The 22,533-nt window shown below is 34.0% G+C and overlaps 3 protein-coding genes across 4 annotated transcripts; all 3 read left to right on the top strand.

Moving 5' to 3' along the window:
• Nucleotides 1-653: 653 nt before the first annotated feature.
• Nucleotides 654-5,494, top strand: LOC125823974 (protein argonaute 4B-like). The gene is made up of 22 exons (XM_049503325.1): nucleotides 654-819; nucleotides 903-1,108; nucleotides 1,230-1,451; nucleotides 1,531-1,667; nucleotides 1,757-1,854; nucleotides 1,927-2,021; nucleotides 2,117-2,288; nucleotides 2,389-2,505; nucleotides 2,588-2,695; nucleotides 2,790-2,852; nucleotides 2,923-3,036; nucleotides 3,128-3,293; nucleotides 3,377-3,489; nucleotides 3,566-3,703; nucleotides 3,802-3,932; nucleotides 4,088-4,153; nucleotides 4,329-4,389; nucleotides 4,478-4,589; nucleotides 4,685-4,761; nucleotides 4,892-4,986; nucleotides 5,068-5,099; nucleotides 5,198-5,494. The coding sequence occupies exons 1-22, from the start codon at nucleotides 697-699 to the stop codon at nucleotides 5,314-5,316; spliced, it is 2,565 nt and encodes an 854-aa protein (XP_049359282.1). The 5' UTR covers nucleotides 654-696; the 3' UTR covers nucleotides 5,317-5,494.
• Nucleotides 5,495-11,361: 5,867 nt separating this feature from the next.
• On the top strand, nucleotides 11,362-14,358 carry LOC125823986 (autophagy-related protein 16-like). Of its 2 annotated transcripts, XM_049503338.1 has the most exons (4): nucleotides 11,362-11,441; nucleotides 11,623-11,803; nucleotides 13,146-14,051; nucleotides 14,131-14,358. In XM_049503338.1, the coding sequence occupies exons 1-4, from the start codon at nucleotides 11,425-11,427 to the stop codon at nucleotides 14,185-14,187; spliced, it is 1,161 nt and encodes a 386-aa protein (XP_049359295.1). In that variant the 5' UTR covers nucleotides 11,362-11,424; the 3' UTR covers nucleotides 14,188-14,358. The 2 variants fall into 2 exon arrangements, with proteins under 2 accessions (XP_049359295.1, XP_049359294.1); XM_049503337.1 differs by having other exon boundaries at nucleotides 13,146-14,358.
• A 581-nt stretch (nucleotides 14,359-14,939) lies between these two features.
• LOC125823984 (autophagy-related protein 16-like) lies at nucleotides 14,940-20,936 on the top strand. Its single transcript, XM_049503335.1, has 5 exons — nucleotides 14,940-15,081; nucleotides 15,191-15,317; nucleotides 16,919-17,100; nucleotides 17,452-17,647; nucleotides 19,756-20,936. Coding segments are annotated over exons 1-5 (1,530 nt in total). The 5' UTR covers nucleotides 14,940-15,079; the 3' UTR covers nucleotides 20,779-20,936.
• Nucleotides 20,937-22,533: the final 1,597 nt, after the last annotated feature.

Here is a 22,533-nt window from a genome sequence, read left to right as displayed (position 1 = left end):
GTCTTTTGGAATATTGCACTACTGGTATCTGCAGAAATAGGTACTACACTTTGCACATGAATGTCTCAAATGATATGTTAACCTTTTGGAAGTACATCAAACATGTGAAACTGCCCAGAATTTCTACGGTACGTCTTTCGCTAGAAAAGGAGCAAGAACATCAATAATCATTGGATAAGGATGAATCTCTGTACCTTCTATCCTTTTGTACTAGCATCTCTTCCTCAGTAAGTGTATGTTAAGAGTACTATAAATGAAGAAAACATTCACCAAACAGTTGAGTGTTTAAAACTTCATTTGCTTGTTGTTCTCATCTTATAAAGGTGGTTCATCTCAAGGTAATTTTCTTTTCTTTTCAATATGATAGAGCATATTGTTGTTGTCATGGCTAATACGAGAAATAAGTGAATATATTAAGCTTGTTTGGTTCTCACAATCTTCTTTCGAGTATTTCCATTTGATTATCTGATGAAACATGATATACTTCTACATGGTCTAATTCGTCATATAGTTTGTTCATTTCCTTTATGCTTTCATAAAATGATATAGCTGTATTCTGTACAATTTAGGAAGCGCTCAATGGCGTCTAAGGAGTTAATCCCGTATTTGCCACCACCTCCCAAAGAAATTCCCTCAGGTGTGGTTCCTATGAAAGCTGAACCAGGGAAAGGTTGCGGATCAGTTAGTGAGAGATTGATGCCAAACTTTAACCAGATGAACAGACCTCGTCCGGGGGTCAAGGGAAAGAAGATACATCTGCTGACAAATTATTTTAGAGTATGCTTTCAAGGTGGCATAAGCCAACTATATTCATACAATGTAAGTTCATTTTTTCTTGGTTTGATTACTACGAGGAAGTTAAATTCGCGGAGCTAAATATGACTCTTTTTAACTCGTGAAAGGTTAATGTCCTATATGAAAATGGGGACCCTGTAACTGGAAGCACCTTAATTAGAAAAGTGATTCATAAACTCTGGGAGATATACAGCTCCGAGTTAGGAGAGCAAGCATTTGCTTCTGATGGGCAACAGAGCTTGTTCACAACTAGTCTTTTACCACAGAAGAAGCTAGATTTCCCAGTTGTACTTGATGCTGCAACATCAAAAAGGTATATGAAGTCTTTAAGCATTTCATTCGATCATAGAATGGGTAATATTTCATCTAGCATCATTTATTTCTCTAATATTCTTTCTCTTTTTGCTTTTTGGGATGATTGGCTTCAACTTTAGGTGCAAGACGGATGGCAGCCTTAGTGGCGATGGAGACTTAAGTGAGGGTGATCAAAAGAGGCAGAAGATCATATCCCGATTCAAAACTTTCAGAGTACAGATAAACTTTGTTTCCATCATCCCCTTTAAGACAATGCCTGATGGAAAGCATGGAGTAAAATCAGGAAATAATGAAGTTCTGATAGCATTAGACACCATTTTGCAACACTCTAATGCAAAAAGGTGCATACTGATCCATAAAAAGCTATTTCTAGCTATCAAAACACTCTTGACTTTCTTTCCCTCTTTTGGTCCTCGACAGGAACTGCCTTCTGCTCCGCCAATCGTACTTCCCCAACGAGATGAAGAACTTCATGGACTTGACTGGTGGTATCCTTGGATGCCGAGGTTTTCATTCGAGTTTCCAATCTGTTCAAGGTGGATTATATTTCAACCTTGGTAAGTTAATGCACTTCCCTTTGGGTCCTTGTATTCCTTTCAAAACATTTGGAACAGTTTTAGTGATGCTTTCTACCTAACTTGGACAGATACATCTACTACAACACTTATACAGCCAGGTCCACTAGTTAACTTTTTAATGGCCAACCAAAATGTGGAAACTCCCTTCAAAATCGACTGGACTAAGGTCGCCTCAGCTTAAACACTCTCTTGGATTTGCTGTAACTGTGTGTAATTTTCTAGTTTCTACCTGCTGCAGGCAAAAATCTTGAAAAATCTCAGAATTAAGCTATTACACTCCAATAGAGAACACAAAATCACTGGACTTAGCAACAGGACATGTAAAGAGGAGAAGTAAGCTCTCAGCTTCTAAATTGTTAGATTTATTTGTTCTAGTCTTTAATATCCTATAATTTGTTTCTCTTACCATTATGCTGTTTATTGAACAGGTTTCTTCTGCAGCTGAGGGGATCCAATAATCAAAATGACAATGTCCAGACTGTTGAGACAACTGTTTATGAATATTTTGTTAGGAGACGTGGAATAGAACTCGGTTATTCATCAAACTTGCCATGCATCAATGTGGGAAGCCAGCGCAAAGCCCAGTTCATTCCTGTTGAGGTGTGGTAGCTTTTATTTGCTTCTGTTTTTCTTGTTATCCCAGATTTTGAAAGACACTTGTTCTTGGAAAAATCATGTAATTTCTTGAATATTTCATTAGCTCTGTTCATTGGTTCCCTTACAACGATTCAAAAAGGAATTATCCTTACATCAAAGATCCTTATTAGTGAACAAGTCGAGCCAAAAGCCGATAGAACTCATGAAGCATCTAAACGAGGTAGCTTCACATAATTTTTTTGATTGATCATATTTTCAGAATTTGGTTACACAATGCTGAAACATTTTTCTTGCCTTGATAGGAACTTCAAGCCAACGACTATAACACAGACCCCATGCTGCGCGCTTGTGGAATCTCAATTAATAAATCATATATTGAAGTAGAGGGAAGAGTTATATCTCCTCCACAGGTAGTATATAGTGTGACATCTAACCCCTTTTTCAAAGTTATTATTATTATATTTATATTGACATCAGATAGTTCATAATGGCCTCACTTTTTAGTTGAGAGTGGGAAACAAGGAAAATCTTGCTTCAAGATTTTCGCGCTGGAGCTTTAACGGCAAGGTGATGCACCGCATTTTATCTAATATGTTCATGTTCTGATTGAGGAGGACATCATTAACCTCTCCTGCAGAAGTTTGCAGATCCAAAAAGCATTGAATTTTGGGCTGTGGTGAACTTCTCTACTGGTCATGACATACGTGCTTTCTGCATTGAAATGGCGAAATTGGGTGCAATGAGGGGAATGGTGATATGACTGACTTCTTACAGATATTTGACACACATGCAAACCTTTCTAGTTATTCACTGAATAGTGTATAAATTCGTCTTTGTTGCAGCACATTCATCCACCATCATTTGTTTTCGAAGAGAACACTAAGCATAAAAAAAAACCGGGATCTGTTCGAGTGGACAAGATGTTTGAACAAATAATTCCAAAATTTCGCAAGGATCCTCCTCGATTCCTTCTTTGCTTTCTTCCTGCCAAGTTTTCTAATTTATATGGTTGTAGAAATATATCCAGTCAGATATACTATTTTCACTTTATTGGTATTTGTATGACTCAAATATGGTTTTGACTGTCTTAGGTCCATGGAAGAAAAAGTGTCTTATGACCTTTGGAATTCGTAACCAGTGCATTGCAAAGAACAAAGTTGATGAAACTTATCTTGCTAATGTTATGTTAAAAATTAATGCAAAAGTATGGGACATTAATCACTTCTTTACATATATGTTGATCACTTGTAAAAATTCTAAAAAGTTTGCTTGTCCTGCAGCTTGGTGGTCTGAATTCTATGTTATTAGCTGAAGTTTCACAGACTATTCCCTTAGTTTCTAAAGTTCCCACAATGATCTTAGCAATGGGCGTTACACATGCCCCTTCTTCACGGTCAGATTTACCCTCTGTTGCTGCAGTAAGTCCTATAATTGTAATAGTCTGGTTTGGCAAGGCTATTTTGCACAGTCAAGTTTGCTGTAATTTGATATTAACCTCTCTATATTTATGCATTAGGTGGTCGGTTCTAGACAGTGGCCGATGATTTCTTACTATAGAGCATCTACTTGTATCCAACCACCAAAGACCGAAACTATACATTCTCTCTTTAGACCAGTTTCAGATAGGGAGGACTCAGGCATGATCAGGTAGGGATTCTTCCCTGCACCTTAAAAAATCCTTCATTTTCTGTTTGGTTTGCTTGGACTAATAAGCATAAAGGATGATGAAGTTGGGATTCATATCAGAAGTTTGATTTAGGTCGTATAACGCTTCTTAGACTACATATTTTTGTTTGTGCTAGGGAGCTCCTAATGGATTTTCATGCAAGTTCGGGGAAGAGGAAGCCTGAACAGATTATTATATTCAGGTGCAAAATCTTCTAATATCATTGTTTATTTATTGTCGTGATATTACTTCTTGTTTACATAGATATAGTCCTCGAAATCCTTGAGGAAACCTCGGGGAAGATAATTAGATTTGGCTCATAACATATCTGAATCTCAAAGACTTGTAAAAGGTTTTGCTAATGTAAAGTTTTTCAGACAAGGTTTAAGTGAATCTCAATTCAAGCATGTTATTAGCGAAATGGAGGAAATTATTAAGGTTTGTTCTGTAAACTCATTTGATCAAGGCGTCTATAGATTCTGCCTTGTTTCTCGAGGTTCTTAATCTGCTTTATGGACCATTATAGGCCTGTAAATTCCTAGATGAGACTTGGTCTCCTAAGTTCACTCTTATTGTTGCACAAAGAAGACATCACACAAAGTTGTTCCAAGCTAATTCCAGTGACAATATTCCTCCTGGTGAGCTTTCAACTGCCTACAACTATACTAGTACTAGTAAAACCACCAGTATAGCATTAGATAATTACATTTGAACTCTGCGTTTCTAATGACAGGCACAGTCGTTGATACTAAAATTTGTCATCCGCTGTATAATAACAACTTCTACATATGTGCACATGCGGCAAGAGTTGTAAGTATTTCACTAAAAAAAAACAGTTTTTGGATGAAAAACATGAAGCAACACTTTGTCGTATGCATAGTCCTATCAGGCATTTTTTTGCTTTAGCTTCGTCCTTTATAATGTAGAAAACATAATGCAGGGGACTAGCAGGCCAATTCACTACTTTGTTTTGTTGGATGAAATCGGCTTCTCATCTGATAGTTTGCAGGAACTAGTCCATTGTTTATGTTACGTGTAAGTTCCCCGTGGTTATGCTTGGATTTTACTCAGTTCTTTGAACTTCTCTGATCGTTTCGAATTTGGAAAACATTTTAGGTCTCAGAGATGCACCAGTGCTATATATGAAGGTAAGAACTATAGTCAGTGGCCTGAGTAAAACAGTTTGCTGCTTCTCTTGCATTTCTTTTTCCCAACTTTGATTCTGAATGACTAAGATGTTTTGCAGTGGCTCCGATTCGTTATGCTCGTTTGGTTTCAGCTCAGATGTTAGAAATTATGAAGACTGAGGGGCCTGAACTGCCAATGTTGCACAAAAATGTGCGCGATACAATGTTTTTCTGCTGAAATTCTGTACCATCATCTGCTAAAAAGTGCAGTTTTCTTTGTGTTCAAAATGTACTGTTAACAATTAGGCAAGTCTAAAAGGCATTGGTTACATACAAGATTTTCAGATTTTGTGAACAAATTAAACCTCAGGATGCTACATCAGTATACAAGGAGGATCACTATCTATTTACTGCAAGTCTTCTTTGAAGAAAACCTTATGTTTTTATATTCTTAAATTTCGTGCTCAATTAAATTCAGACACATAAATAAGAAAAAAAGAAAACTAACTATGATTAATTGATGCAAATATATGTGAATAACATATATAATGTAATCATTGATTTGACGTGGAGATCAAGTATAAATAATTTACCTTATGTCCAAGACTCTTCAACACGATTGAATATAAATTATCATGTTGAATATGAATCGTCAGAGATCTTTTTTATGATAAGATAGTAGCGCCAAAAACTCAAATTATTATTAGAATAATTATCCTAAAAAGAATATATTAAATAGTTTCCGGGAACATGCGTTGCACGTTTGCCCCTTATTATTATTATTATTATTTTATTTATTTATTTAAAAAGTGAGTTATAAGATAGAAAATGTTGAAATTAACAATATTAATTTTATCATTTAGATTTTATTCATTAAGAAAAATAATAAATAAGAATGGTGTATTTTCCATCAATATGTGAAACTAATTAAGATAATACAATCTCTAATGAAAGGAATATGTCGATGAATTTCTGATTGAAAAATAATAATAAATGCATATAATGCCTTTAATGAAATAAACAAGGCACAAAACAAATTTATCATAAATATAAATCGCAATTACATATTCTGCATACTACAACAAAAAAAGACCCTAAAATTTGTATCAAACAAATGACTATATTTTTCTGTACATCAAAGTTGAACGATAATACGATAAGATTGCCTTGAGAGTGCAATGACTTGTGATAAGACCACCGGTTTACATATGAGTATATTTTATTGTTTTTATAAAATATAGCACTATCTCTGACCATTGATGAAACATAGCTATTGGTGATATGATGTTAAAGTATTATGAAAAATTCAACACTCTATTCGAACAGTAAAAATAAATTAATATCTTTTAGTTTCCAAATTCAATTTTTAATAAACAGAAAATAAATTGACAATAAAAAAAATCTTTTAGTTTCCAAATTCAATTTTTAATAAACAGAAAATAAATTGACAATAAAAAAAAGATGGATCAATAATAATATTATAAACATGTTTGTGATGAGTAATGCATAATTTGAAGGAAATGTAAATTTATTTTTCTATTTATAAACAGATCAATTAATCTATTTATTGTAATTGAAATGTGAATTTATTTTTCGGGTAATTAAAATATATTATTCTTTTTTTTATATAATGTTATATAAATTTAAATAATGTTCAATTGAAGGGCAAATTGGTAATCTAACTTTAAATTAAGGGGATTTCAACTTTTAATATAATATATATATAGGATATATGATGATATGACATATGATATATGATATGATGATGATTAGTATGTCTTATTTCTATAGAAAATTTTAATACATTTTAAATAGTACATAGTAGTTTTATACTTCAAAAAAAAAAAAAGATCTCATTACCATCATCTAATTCAAAAGGTTTGTTAGAAAAAGAAAGTAAAAGGAGAAGGCAAACCTATGAGGAAGAAAGACTTTTTACGGTTTAATTCCACGTTGCATCAGACATCGTGCCTTATATAGGCTTACAATTTAACAAATAAAGTTAAAAAATAGAAACTAAAAAGTAGTGGTAAAATACAGGTAAAACATTGAAAATATGCCACACTAATATAGCTAAAATAGTAAACATGAAATACATAAATTGACTAAGGGGTTGTTTATAATGTAAATATTAGCTCTGTATATTAATTGTTCTTTATTTGGTACTCTTTTTCAGGCTATGTATAACTAATATTTGTATTAGTTATATACTCTATTGTGTATTGAGGATTGTATTACTAATATCATGAATATCTATATATTGATTTATATTTTTTCAAATTACTATATTTAAATTGAATCGATCATAAAAACTAAAAGTATGAAATTTCTACAAACATCGTGAAATGTATATTTGATAAAAAGATTAATATATAAATAAAATGTCATAAATTATTAAAATGTTTGACAAAAAAATAATCTATAAAGTCTAATTAAAACATGACTTGCAATGTGAATTAAATATTACTAAAACAAATAAAACTGAAAATATAAATTCAGAACAAAAAATTTAACATAATACTCTTATCACAAATTTCAACATAGCATACATAAATATAATTTATTTTTATTTTTTAAAAAAAGAAAATGTAAGTCTATAACATTACTTAACAATAAATTCTATTTTAATTTAAAAATTAGAATACTAATAAAATTATGCTAATGAGAAAATAAGCATGGAATAAAGAAATAGATAATACGAAAAAATTACATAAAATCACGTGAGGTAAGATTGAGAATGAGAAGAAAATGAAATATAATAATAAAAAATAAAAAATAAACTTTTAGAAAAATAAAAAAAAACTTAAAATAATAGAAATAAAAAGAAGAATTTAAAAAGTAATTAGCTGGTAAACAATTCACAGTCTCTCCCTGTGAATTAGAGAGCATAATTAGCCCTGCCAATTACACCAATTGCCTGTTGACCAAGTAATTATCTCTTCAACCAAATATGACAGACAATGTAATTACACCAAATCGAATTACCAAGATGTCCTTTCAAACAGGCCCTAAAGGATATTTTGGTACATTTGACATAATTTTAATTTAGAACTATAAGATTAAAAAGTCTTTTTTAAAAAAATAAAATTTTGTTTCAAGTCAAACTAAACAATTCTTATAATTTAATTGTGTTTACAAAAGTCTAGCAAGTGGTTGATTAACAGCAAGGTTTTGAAACAAGAAAATAATTCAAATAGACGTGGCCTGATTTTGGTGGCTGACAAAAAGATGAAGTTCAGCTAATGACTCTGACGAACTAGAGTGTGTGATTCGGCTATTGCTCAAATATGTAAGTTATACTAAACAAACATATTAATCTTGAGTTTTTTCCAATATCCAGAACTGATTTTGTTCGATTTCAGTTGAATTTTGAAGATTTTTTTTTGTTTTTTTTTGTGTTAGGGCATACAAAGAAGTTGCAATAGAAGCAATAGAACATGCTCTAAAGGCCCTAAGAAATCGGCATTTAGTGGAAGAAGGGGCTTATGCCCCTGTTTTGGCTGCTTTCAATAGGTCTCCCATTTTGCAGGTGCTCTTCTATTCTCCATAGTTCTCTTTTTTTTTTTACTTTTCGAGTTCGTAATTTGGTTGATTTAGTTTTTTCTGTGCGTTGAAAGTAGCAGGTTCAGATGAACCTGGTGACCGTACGCCACATACATCCGCTTTTGACTGTGTCGGTGGAATTGCATTAAGTTTTTTTTGTTCACAGTCGTTCATAATTAGGCATGCACATTAGTTGATTTCCCTGGTTTTATGTCTGAGCGGGATCATGATTCATCACAGAATTCCAAAATTTTCAACTTAGATGTATATTTCATCTGTTGTTTTATGTGATCTTGTATCGATCTAACGAACATGAATTCACTTCCCCGAAATTTCCCAAATGTGAGCTTTAAACAATAATGTATTCTGCTTAACTGGCGCTGGAAAACAACTTGCTTTTGGTAGGGTTTAAAGACCAAGTTACTCGTGGATGGACTTTGTTCCCCAAAAAGTTATGGGCATCACCTCCTTGTTGGCAATAAAACAAGAAAAAAATGAGAAATTAAAAAATAGAAAAATGAACATTTAGGGTGTGTTTGGTATGAAAGGAAAATATTTTCCATCAAAAATTTTTTTTTTTTTTTTTTGGAAAATAAGTTGGTTTCTAACTTATTTTCGTATGTTTGGTTGGTGAGGGAATTTTCCGAAAAAATATGTTCTTGTGTATGATTGGTGTATGAAAAACATTCTTTAGAAAATATCTTTTATTTTAGACTATAGAGTAAAAAATACCTTTTAGGAAAATAGGTTCTGATGTGAAAACCAAGCCAATAATCGATCCGGCACCTCAGGATCGAAACACGGTCCCAAGACCCAACCCAGGACCTAACCCCGTCTCCTGACCCGAGTCCGACATTCAGACTGAAATATGATCCTGAGACTCGACCAGAGACCCAACCTTGACTCCCGACCCCAACATCCAACTCAGGATACAACTTTTGAATCGAAATCCAACCCCAAGACCCGACTCGAGACTTGACCCCGACTCCCGACCCAAACATCCGATTCAGGATCCAACTTATGAATTGGGATCTGACCCCGAGACCCGACCTGACCCCAACCTTGAATTGAGACCCCGATCCCGACCCAAAATTTGACCTCCAATCCTAACTCGAGATCTGACCCTGACTCAATCTAAAACTCGGGAACTAGGTTTCGAATCGAGGTCGAGAGTTGGGTCTCGAATTGAGAATCAAGAGTTCGGATCCAGGATTAGTATCGGGAATTGATAGGTGAAACTTAAGTTAGGATGGAAAGTTGAAGAGTGAGGTTCAAAATGATTTTGGAAAATGCTTTCCTAGTTTTTTTGTTTTTTTAAGAGATGTCATTTTTCCTTAAATTTGAGGAAAAAAAGTTGATTTGAAAAACATTTTCCAAAACATTTACGCCAACCAAACATGAGAAAATTGGAAACCTTTTCTAGAAAACATTTTCCTTCGTACCAAACACACCCTTAGTGACCATTGATATTTATGTAAAGAGAGAAAAGAAGATAGAGAAACTCTTGTTGAGTTGAGTGATTAACGACCTACATGAGAGTTCTTTGTATATGAGTTGGAGCAAATAAATAAGACAGCTTCCCTAGTTCTTCTGATTCTTAATAATTGTAAGATAATGAAAAATCTCTTTGTAATGTTGTTAATGGTTTTCTTGACTTTTAATATGTTCCCTCAAAGAATCTAATCCAGTCATGAGATTTTGCACTGCATGAGACTGACTTGGCGATGGCGCAATTGCACATACATCAGAAATGACTGGATTTGAGGTGCATGCTACCAGGTTGACGACAAAGACTATCATGCTGTCAGCGTAACCAGATCATGTTCAATTCATAGTGCTGACTAAATGATATGATGCTGATTGGGCAAATGTGAGCCATTAATTTGACAGCATAAACTGCTAACTTGAAACCTCAGCAACATGAACGGAGGACTTCAGGGCCACAATTTCACCTTTTCATTCATCTTAACTAGATTAAGCTCCGGAAGATAGAACTTGATACAAAGTGAAACAAGAAAAAGAAAAAACTGTTGTTAAATGGAGTGTTACAACATATAAGAGGATTCTATATGTAGGAGCTTTGAGCTAATCAAATAAGGAAAGTTTTCTAATTCTGTGAGTTCCTTTTGTTAGGACATGATAGTGGAAAATGTTTTACTGAGTATTCTTGTCAACTCTCTTGACTTTCAACAAACGTAATTGTAAGAATGTTTTGTGATATATTTAATATTTCTCTTGGCTTTTAAGCAGTTCATATTTTGTAGTTTTTTCCAGGTAGTGAGTCACTTGGCATGCATGATGTAGAGTTTACTTATTGCCAATAATATCGTGCTTAAGGAATGAGATGCAGGTTAAACTGACCAACTGCAGCTTTCTACATAGAAATTTTAGTTACCGGTGAATGTGGAATTGTTTGCACTCAGTCACTTCTCTTCTAACTATGCGTTGCTGAGAAAGTTATCCGTGTGCTTATGTAGTTCCTGTGATTTTAGGGTTCAGAGTGGAAAGAGAAAGCTGAAAATCTTGAAGTGGAACTTCAACAATGTCACAAAGCTCAAGCACTACTGTCAGAGCAGCTTGTGGTGACAGTAGCTGAATCCAGAGCATCAAAATCTTTACTTCAGGAGAAGGAAACTCTCATTACTGACCTTCAAAATGAGCTAAATCAAGCAAGGTGTTATTCTCATCCTCCTAAAACATTTGATGTCCTAAATTACACTCTTCCCTTTGCGACAAAAAAGAAGCACGTGAAAAGTAATAAAAGGACAGAAATAAAGGAATACACTAGGGATTGCTTAGAATTATGATCCTTACCAAAAGGTGATTCTGTTTCAAGCTTCTGAATGAACTATCATGTTTAAGATTATAAAATAGTATCTTAGTTTCCCAATTTAACAAATAAAGTTTACTTTTGATGTCCTAAGATGAGCTCAACTGTTTTACTTTGGTTGCCAGGATGGAGTTTAACTGCTCAATTCTTTCATTGATGAGTGTGCTGCAGGGATGAATGTTCACGTTTAACTGAACTTCTTGAGGAAAAGAGTAAATCTTTGGAATTGATTATGTCCAAGCATCAGGAGCTTAAGGCACAACGTGAAGCTGTTACTCGGAGGGCAGAAACTAAAATATTGGTTGACCGATGGTGGCTGCAGAAGATGCAGGATGCTGAGCGCCTTAACGAGGTATTGAGTAATTCTTGCTCTTTATCCTTTTGTGTGCTTTGCTATTTGTGGTTCTTTAACATTTTGAACCTCTGACTTTTCATACAAATTGAGTGTTCATCACACTTCGTTACTGTTAGAGAGCTAAGATGCATATTTCTGTTGCAGTAATAAACTGTACTTTAATTAATAATGTATCACCAATTCAAGAAGCCTTATTTTGGCTTCTCGTCATGGAGATTTCTCTACACTTAATATAACCCTCAACCTGTTCAGTTGTTCTTATATCCTTCAACTACTGTCCCTGTTACCCATCCATGTGGCACATTCTTTTTTTTATGATGGTGGTGTTTGTGCCGGCTTGTGCATACCTCGACTACTCCACTAGTATCTGGTACCTCCCACCAGCATAGGTACCGAATAACTCTATCCATCAAGGCTTAGGTAGATGGGAGAAATAATCTAGAGTGTTTATCACTACTGGGATTTGGAACTCCATGCGGTTTTCACTCACTTCATTGACCACTAGGTGACACTCTTGGATGCTATCCATGTGGCATACTCTATCCATTTTAAGACTTCAATGATGAAGAACTACTACTACCAAGAAGGGGAAAAATGAAAAATAAAATGATAAAGAACTATGCTAATATTTTAAGTATAATCTAGCCTTTACGTTTTGGACAGATGAATGACATAAAGCCACCATAAGATAAAGGAGTATCATATCTTATGAGTGCTCAAATATTAACAACTTGTGGTTCTCTAAATATTTGGGTAAGTAAGCGCACATACTGAAACTCCAGATGCTTGACATTTTACTTTCCGTCATGCTGGAGTGGCTGGTGGTGATCGGTGTAGGATTTTATTACTGGGGTATCTCCAATATCTTCGTCTCATAATAACTATTTCATGTCAGTATTATGCAAAATTTCTGAGATCTGGAAATGAACTGTTAGTAAGGGTTATTATTGGTTTGTCGACATGTATTTATTCAATGAATGGTAGATGCATCTTTTGCCTTTTTATTAACAGGACTTAGTGACTGTTTGGTAGTAGTTCTCCATGCTAAAACTTTTAATCATGTTGTTCTGCCACCAAAACGAGGAGGCGAGCTCCATCTCTTAACAAGTTATTCTACAGCAAATCTACCCTGTAATCTGAACAAAATTCAAATCTTTGACAAGTTTGGCTAATCCAAAGGAACTGCCAATGATCATTTATTCAATTCTCCTAATAGAATAATAGGGTTAGCCGGTTAGGGGCACTATATTTTCAGTCAGTATTTTTTATATGTTTTACAATGATTTACCCATGATAGGTTCTCTTGCATTTTCTTATTTGTTATTTTTTGTGTTGCTAGTCTAATGCTCTCTATGAAAATATGCTTGATAAGTTCAAGATCGCCAGTATAAAGAAACTTCCTCGTCCACAAGTGGACGGTGTGGTCCCCCAAAGTGAAGATGCTGCAGAAGCTTACTTTGAGTCTTCCATTCCTAGTACATGCTGGCAAAGGATCCCCGCCCATGATGGTGGATGTACCTCGATTCTTTTTGATTATAAGTCCAGTAAATTGATAAGCGGTGGGCAGGATCGGGAAGTTAAAATTTGGGATACTAGAAGTGGAACATTAAGTAACATTCTTTATGGTTGTCAGGGTTCGGTCCTTGATCTTTCCATTACACATGATAACATCATAGCAGCAAGTAGTTCAAATGCCTTGTATGTGTGGAATGCAAATTCAGGCAGGATAGACCATATTCTTAATGGGCACAGCAACAAGGTTTGTGCAGTTGATGTGAGCAGACCTTCAAGTCGCTATGTGGTGAGTGCTGCATATGATCGCACAATAAAAGTTTGGGATCTGCAGACGGGTTACTGTAACAACACTATCATATTTCACAGTAACTGTAACAGCCTTTCGTTAAGCACGGATGGACTGACTCTCTGTTCCGGTCATGTTAATGGTAATCTTAGATTATGGGATGTTAAAACAGGCAAGCTTCTGAGTGAAGTTGCTGCACATTCAAAGGCTGTTACATCAGTTTCACTCTCTCGGAATGGAAACATGATATTAACCAGTGGGAGAGACAACTTGCACAATCTATTCGATATACGCACCCTTGAAATTTGTAGCACTTTCAAATCAAATGCAAATCGAGTTGGATCTGATTGGAGCCGATCCTGTATTAGTGCTGATGACGGTTATGTTACTGCAGGTTCTGTTGATGGATCTGTTCATATTTGGTCAATATCAAACGGTAAAATGGTAAGAACATTGAAAGAACACACATCCTCTGTACTTAGTTGTTCATGGGGTGGTTTTGGTGATCCTTTGGCCACCTCAGATAAGAGTGGAACCATATGTATTTGGTCATGATATCAGTTCAAAGATTGCTCAGTAATTGAGATTTCAGTGAGGATCACGAGTGTCATTGTTGATTTTAGTTTTCTTAAAGCACAAAGTTGGTCATCATAGTGATTGTGAAGCCATAAATGAGCATCGTCCATATATAAACGTCATGCCAAAAGGGGCTGACATTGTAATATTAAGCTTTTAAGCTGATTTTTTTAGATATCTTTTGTTGATATTGATTGGATTGTGGATATATGAACTGTTAGTTTTTTGTGGAAAAATAAAGTGGTCTTTCGTGGTGATAATTTTCATGTGTATGTATATTCGTGCTCACAAGTTTGGGTCTTGAATAATCAAATATTCTCTCTATCCCAAAATAAATTTTTTTAAAAATTATCTCAAAATAAGTGTCCCATTAAGAAATCAAGACTATAAGGGGTTGTTTGGCTAGGAACAAGTTATTTTAGGGTTAATTATCTTGGAATAAGTTATCCCACTAGGTATATGGAATAATTTATCTGATACAAATGGTGGGATACTTTTAAGTAGTACTCTCTCCGTCTATTTTTACTCGTGCACTATACCAAAAATAGTTGTCAAATTTAGAAAACTAAGAAATAATTTATCATTTTATAAACCCTAAACCCTAAACTCTTCTATTCTACCCTTAATATTAAATATTATTCAATATCTAATATATTTTTCAAAGTATCAAATTTAATATATTTAATGAGCAATATAATAATATTATCTTATTAATTAATGGGTCAAATATGATCTCTCTGGAAACAAAATTGATTAGATCGCTATAAAACGGGGCACACGACCCGGCCCGACCAAAAAACCAAGGTCAGCTGCTACAGGAAAAATAAATTCATAATTAGCTCCTTACGAATCTGAATTTCGCAAATTGTGTGTGTGATTCGGCAAATTTATCAAATATGTAAGTTGTAAACATATTAATCTTAAGGTTCTTTCAATATCCAAAACTGATTTTGTTCGATTTCATTTGAATTTTGAATTTTGAAGATTGTTTTTTGTTTTTGTGTTAGGGCATACGAAGAAGTTGCTATAGAAGCAATCAAGCATGCTTTAAAGGCCCTAAGAAAGCGGCATTTAGTGGAAGAAGGGGCTCATGCCCCTGCTTTGGCTGCCCTCAATAGGCCTTTCGTTTTGCAGGTGCCCTTCTATTCTCCCTTGTTGCTTTTTTTTTTTTTGTTCTTTTTCGAGTTGGTAATTTGGTTATTTATTTTTTTCTATTATGTTTTATGACTTTATTGAGTAATGATTACTTTAAAAAAAGCAATTATTGAGCTGTGCGGAAAGGATCTGCAAGAAGTTACCCAACATTAATGAACGTTTTGTATCCAATTTGGCATTTTCATCTGTGTTTTGTTTGTTTGACATGAAAATTACAAGTGCATATCATGTCTAGAGGTGGTTCCGAGATTTAAGTTTAAATGTTCTAAATTTAAGATTCTGAGGATTGAACCTTATTTTATCTTTGAAGTTATAGGTTCGTATCTACTATTTGTTGCAATTTTCATGGAAATTCGTATATAAATTTATTCAATGCGTTGAAAGGACCATATGCTACATACATCCGCCTCTGACCATATCGGTAGAATTTCATTAAGTTTTTTTTTATCACAGTCGTTCATAGTTAGGCTTGCACATTAGTTGATTTCCCTGGTTTTATGTCTGAGTGGGATCATGGCAGACTTCCAAAATTTTCAATTTAGATGTATCTTTCATCTGTTGTTTTCTGTGATCTTGTATCGATCTTACTGATTGAACGAACATGAGTTCATTTACCCGAAACTTCCCAAGTTTGAGCTTTAAAAAATCATGTATTCTACTTACACTGGCGCTTGAAAACAACTTGCTTTTGGTAGTGTTTAAAGACCAAGTTACATGTGGATGGACCTTGTTCCCCAATCAGTTATAGGCACCAGCTCCTTGTTGACAATAAAACAAAATTAAATGAGAAGTTAAAAAATTGAAATGAACATATAGTGACCATTAATGTTTATGTAAAGAGAGAAAAGAAGATAGAGAAACTATTGTGAGTTGAGTGATTAATGACATACATGAGAGCTCTTTGTATATGAGTTTGAGCATATAAATAATACAACTTCCCTACTTCTTCTGATTCTTAATTATCGTAAGATAACAAAAGATCTCTATGTAATGTTCTTTATGATTTTCTTAACTATGTTCCCTCAAAGAAACTAATTTAGTCATGAGTCAAACTGATTTTGCACTGCATGAGACTGAACTGCTAACTTGAAACCTCAACTCCATGAGCGGAGGACTTCAGGGCCATGGTTTCACCTTTTCAATCATTTTAACGAGATTAATCTCTGGAAGACAGAATTTGATACCAAGTGAAACAAGAAAAGAGAAAAATGTAGTTAAATAGAGTGTTAACAACATAAAAGAGGATTCTATATATAGGAGCTTTGAGCTAATCAAATAAGGGAAGTTTTCTTTGTGTTCCTTTTGTTAGAACATGATAATGGAAAATGTTTTACGGAGTATTCTTGTCAGCTCTCTTGACTTTCAAGATCACTTGGTATGCATGATGTAGAATTTACTTATCGCCCTTAAATCGTGCTTAAGGAATGAGATGCAAGTTGAACTTACCAACTGCAGCTTTCTACATAGAAATTTTAACTACAACCTGTGCATGTGGAATTTTTTGCACTCAGTCACTTCTCTTGTAGCTATACGTTGCTGATAAAGTTGTCCGCGTGCTTATGTTGTCCCTATGGTTTTAGGGTTCAGAGTGGAAAGAGAAAGCTGAAAATCTTGAAGTGGAACTTCAACAATGTTACAAAGCTCAAGCACGACTGTCAGAGCAGCTTGTGGTGGAAGTAGCTGAATCCAGAGCATCAAAATCTTTACTTCAGGAGAAGGAAACTCTCATTACTGACCTTCAAAATGAGCTAAATCAAGCAAGGTGTTATTCTCATCCTTCTAAAACATTTGATGTCCTAAATTACACTCTTCCCTTTGCGACAAAAAAGAAGCACGTGAAAAGTAATAAAAGGACAGAAATAAAGGAATACACTAGGGATTGCTTAGAATTAGCTGGACAAAAACTTCAGTAATATGATCCTTAGCAAAAGTTGATTCAGTTTCAAGCTTCTGAATGAACTTTCATGTTTAAGATTATAAAATAGTATCTTAGTTTCCCAATTTAACAAATTAAGTTTACTTTGGATGTCCTAAGATGCGCTCAACTGTTTTACTTTGGTTGCCAGGATGGAGTATAACTGCTCAATTACTTTCATTGATGAGTGTGCTGCAGGGATGAATGTTCACATTTAACTGAACTTCTTGGGGAAAAGACTAAAGCTTTGGAATTGCTTATGGCTGAGCACCAGGACCTTAAAGCACAACTTGAAGCAATGACTCTGAGAGCAAACAATGCTGAGGCAGAAAATAAAACGTTGGTTGACCGATGGATGCTGCAGAAGATGCAGGATGCTGAGCGCCTTAACGAGGTATTGAGTAATTCTCGCTGTTTATCCTTTATGTGCTTTGCTATTTGTGGTTCTTTAATATTTTGAACCTCTGATTGTTCATACAAATTGAGTGTGCGTTAGAGAGCTAAGATGCATATTCTGTTGCAGTAATAAATTGTACTTTAATTACTAATGTATCCCAAATTGAAGAAGCCTGCATTTATTTAGGCTTGTTGTCATGGAGATTTCTCTACACTTAATATAATCCTCAACCTGTTAAGTTGTTCTTATATCCTTCAACTACTGTCCCCGTTACCCATCCATGTGGCACATTCTTTCTTTGATGATGGTGGTTTTTGTGCCAGCTTTTGCATACCTCGACTACTCCACTAGTATATAGTACCTCCCACTAGCACAGGTACCGAATAACTCTATCCATCAAGGCTTAAGTAGATGGGAGAAATAATCTAGAGTGTTTATCACTACTAGGATTTGAACTTGTCATGTGGTTTTCACTCACTTCATTGACCACTAGACCACACTCTTGGATGCTATCCATGTGGCACGCTCTATCTTTTTAAGACTTCAATGATAAAAAACTACTGCTGAATAAGGGGAAAAAATGATAAAGAACTACGCTAACTTTAGAAGCTTATATTTTAGTATAATCTACTGCCTTTGGGATGTGGACAGATGAATGATATAAGCCACCCTAAGATAAAGGAGTATCATATTTTATGATTGCTCAAATATTAACAACTTGTGGTTCTCTAAATATTTGGGAAAGAAAGCGCCCATACTGAAACTACAGATGCTCAATATTTTACTTTCCCTCATGCTGGAGTGGCTGGTGTTGATCGGTGTAGGACTTCATTACTTGGGTATCTCCAGTATCTTCGTCTCATAATACTAATTTCATGTCGGTATAATGTAAAGTTTCTGAGATCTGGAAATGAACTGTTAATGAGGGTTATTATTGGTTTGTCAACATGTATCTTTTGCCTTTTAATTAGTGGTGGCAAATGGGCGGGTTGGGTCAAATTTGGGCGGGTTGAAAATGGGTCAACACAAAATGGGTAAAAATTCAACCTGGCCATATTTGATATGAGTATAAATGGGTTGGGTAAAATACTAGTTTACCCATATTTACCCATATTTTCATATATAAATAGTACTTTACTTAAGAATTCAATATGGAGAAAATATTTTAGTCTTTTTTTAGGTGAAAAATGTTGAAAATGCTTCATTTTGTTTTATTGTATCATAAAAATAAAATAAAAAATCCTATTAACTTTTCAATATAAAATAAATTTATTACAATAACAAGGGGAAAATATTTTTTATTTCAAAGTAAATGAATATTTGCATTTTAGGACTAAAACATGCTTAATGCACTTTAAGTAATGTCAATACTAATACATGATTTGCTTATTTTACACTATTATTTATTATCCAATATAAAATTAAAGAAATAAAAAAAATATAATTATAATTAACAAAAGAAATGTACATTTAAAATATATATTTTTGGAGGGTCAAATACTTCACCTTTTCAATTATAGAGAAGAAAATAATAGTTTTATAGAATAGAATAACAGAAAAATGAAGAGAAGTTACACTATTTTTAGTGATATTATGAATTTTGAGTGAATAAAAGTTAGAAGCTTAACCCATTTGGCTAATCCATATTTTACCCATATTTTTATGGGTTGAATATGGGTATCAACCCATATAAAAAATCACTCATCCAACCCATTAAAATATGGACGGATTGGGTGGGTTACCAAAATATGGGCTCATTTTGCCGGCACTACTTTTAATTAACAAAACTTAGTGACTGTTTGGCAGTAGTCCTTCATACTAAAACTTTTAGTCATGTTGTTCTGCCACCCGAAATAAGAGGCGAGCTCCATCTCTTAGCAAGTTATTCTACAGCAAACTTATCCTGTAATCTGAACAAAATTCAAATCTTTGACAAGTTTGGCTAATCCATTGGAACTGCCAATGATCATATCTGCAATTCTCCTAATAGAATAGTAGGGTTAGGGGAACTATATTTTCAGTCAGCATTTTTTATATGTTTTACAATGATTTACCCATGGTAGGTTCTCTTGCATTTTCTTATTTGTTATTTTTTGTGTTGCTAGGCAAATGCTCTCTACGGAGATATGCTTGATAAGGTCAAGGTCGCCAGTATAGAGAAACTTGCTCGTCAACAAGTGGACGGTGTGGTCCGCCAAAGTGAAGATGGTGCAGAATTTTACGTAGAATCTTCCATCCCTAGTACATGCAAGCAAAGGATCCCCGCCCATGATGGTGGATGTGCCTCGATTCTTTTTGAGTATAACTCAAGTAAATTGATAAGTGGAGGGCAGGATCGGGCAATTAAAATGTGGGATACCACAAGTGGATCATTAACCAACAGTTTTTATGGTTGTCTGGGTTCTGTTCTTGATCTTTCCATCACACATGATAACAAATTCATCATAGCAGCAAGTAGTTCAAATAATTTGTATGTGTGGGATGCAAATTCAGGCAGGATACGGCATACTCTTACTGGGCACATTGACAAGGTTTGTGCAGTTGATGTGAGCAAATTTTCAAGTCGCTATGTGGTGAGTGCTGCATATGATCGCACAATAAAAGTTTGGGATCTGCAGAAGGGTTACTGTAACAACACTATCATATTTCACAGCAACTGTAACAGCCTTGCGTTTAGCATGGATGCACTGACCATCTGTTCCGGTCATGTTGATGGTAATCTTAGATTATGGGATGTTCAAACAGGCAAGCTTCTGAGTGAAGTTGCTGCACATTCACAGGCTGTTACATCAGTTTCACTCTCTCGGAATGGAAACATGATATTAACCAGTGGGAGAGACAACTTGCACAATCTATTCGATATACGCACCCTTGAAATTTGTGGCACTTTCAGATCAAATGCAAATCGAGTTGCATCTAATTGGAGCCGATCCTGTATTAGTGCCGATGACAGTTATGTTACTGCAGGTTCTGTTGATGGATCTGTTCATATTTGGTCAGTATCAAACGGTAAAATGGTAAGCACATTGAAAGAACACACATCCTCTGTACTTTGTTGTTCATGGAGTGGTCTTGGTAATCCTTTGGCCACCTCAGATAAGAGTGGAACCATATGTATTTGGTCATGATAATCAGTTCAAAGATTGCTCAACAATTCAGATTTCAGTCAAGATCATGAGTGTCTTTGTTGATTTTAGTTTGCTTAAAGCACAAAGTTGATTGTGAAGCCACAAATGGGGCTGACATTGTAAATACCACATGTTTTTAAGCTGAAAAAATTTAGATATCTTTAGTTGGTATTGATTGCATTCTAGATATGCATCATGCACTGTTCATTATTTGTGTAAAAATAAAGTGGTTTTTCGTGGTAATAATTTTCATTTGTATGTATTGCCGAGCTCAGAAATTTGGGTTTTGAATAATCAAATATTCTCTCCATCCAAAATAAGTGTCGTTTTGGTATTAAAAAATTATGCTAAAATAAGTATCGTATTAGGAATTCAAGACAATAATGGTAATTGGTTTGAACTATACCCTTGTATTAAAAAACTACTAATAGAGTTCAATTCTTAAGAAATATCTAATAAGTAGGAATAATTTAGTAATTATATCTTACATTTTTTTTAATAGGTAAGAAATGAGCTAAAATGATACTTATTTTGAGATGGAGGAAATAATTAATTTCGGAGAATCTTCCAACTGATTAGGTAGAAAGATAAGAGTTTCAATCACTTTAAGCTAACACTTGTCTATGATTTGCTGTCATGCTGTGATTGCATGGGGGTAAGACCATGGAAGACTAATTACATTTGAAAACTTAGAACAGAGGCAATTGTTTTGGAGTTTAAGTTTTATACTCTTAACGATATAAACTATACTTGTATAATCAGGTCAATTATACCTTAAAAAGGTAATTGCAGATGATTTTTTATGATAAGTATCAATTAATAACTTGAAAAAATGGTTATTAACCTACTACTATCAGGGGCAGAGCCACCTTAATTGGACATCCTTCGTCGAAAAATTATACTATATATACACGTAAAGTTTTGACTTATATTGATATATATGATATTTTGGACACCTTGAAATAACAAAGTAACCTGTAGTGCAGATGGCTAGGGCTATTGCAAACCCACTCGCTTAGGCATAAGTTTAACATAATTGTTCAGTAGCTTATTGGTAAATAGTGTCAAGCTTCTCTTGAGTGACCCAAGTTCAAATCTCACAAAATAAGGATTTCTTTTTAATTAAAATTGAATTATTTTCTTAAATTTTGATACCTTTTCCTTGTGGAATAAGATTTCTTATATTTTAATACATTTTCCTTGTGGAATAATAAGATTTCCTTAAATTTTAATACATTTTCCTTTTGGAATAAAGTTTTCTTTCTCTATAAATAGGAGACCAATTTACCCAAATTATATCACAATATTATTAAAAATATAATCTCTATAAATCATCATTTTTTAAAAAAAAATTACTATTCAAAGTTCGGACCTCCTTCATAAAATTCTTGAAGATTTCCTTAAATTTTAATACATTTTCCTTTTGGAATAAGGTTTTCTTTCTCTATAAATAGGAGACCCATTTAACCAAATTATATCACAATATTATTATAAATAGAATCTGAAATAGAATCTCTATAAATCATCATTTTTTAAAAATAATTTACTATTCAAAGTTTGGACCTCTTTCATAAAATTTCTGGCTATGTCACTGCCTACTATAATAAGTTATTAATCGTGTAAGAAATACTTACCGTAACCGTGTATATAAATAAAATTTATTGCATAGCTAACAACAAAATAATCATGAGATACTTTACTTCAAGGCAGATCTACAATACTACAAGTTGTTTCATATATTTATTAAGAAATTGA

The sequence above is a fragment of the Solanum verrucosum genome, unplaced genomic scaffold (genome assembly GCF_900185275.1).
Source record: "Solanum verrucosum unplaced genomic scaffold, falcon-dt-bn FXZP01000088.1, whole genome shotgun sequence".
NCBI lineage: Eukaryota > Viridiplantae > Streptophyta > Magnoliopsida > Solanales > Solanaceae > Solanum > Solanum verrucosum.
Note: the sequence above shows the minus strand (reverse complement) of the source record. Positions and strands in the feature narration are given on the sequence as shown.

Coding starts and splice junctions, on each gene's coding strand:
- LOC125823974 (XM_049503325.1), top strand. CDS start 697: ATGCCAAACTTTAACCAGATGAACAGACCTCGTCCGGGGGTCAAGGGA. Junction 820..902: donor GCCAACTATATTCATACAAT/GTAAGTTCATTT, acceptor AACTCGTGAAAG/GTTAATGTCCTATATGAAAA. Junction 3,037..3,127: donor TGGGTGCAATGAGGGGAATG/GTGATATGACTG, acceptor TCTTTGTTGCAG/CACATTCATCCACCATCATT.
- LOC125823986 (XM_049503337.1), top strand. Junction 11,804..13,145: donor ATGCTGAGCGCCTTAACGAG/GTATTGAGTAAT, acceptor TTGTGTTGCTAG/TCTAATGCTCTCTATGAAAA.
- LOC125823984 (XM_049503335.1), top strand. Junction 17,101..17,451: donor AATGAGCTAAATCAAGCAAG/GTGTTATTCTCA, acceptor AGTGTGCTGCAG/GGATGAATGTTCACATTTAA. Junction 17,648..19,755: donor ATGCTGAGCGCCTTAACGAG/GTATTGAGTAAT, acceptor TTGTGTTGCTAG/GCAAATGCTCTCTACGGAGA.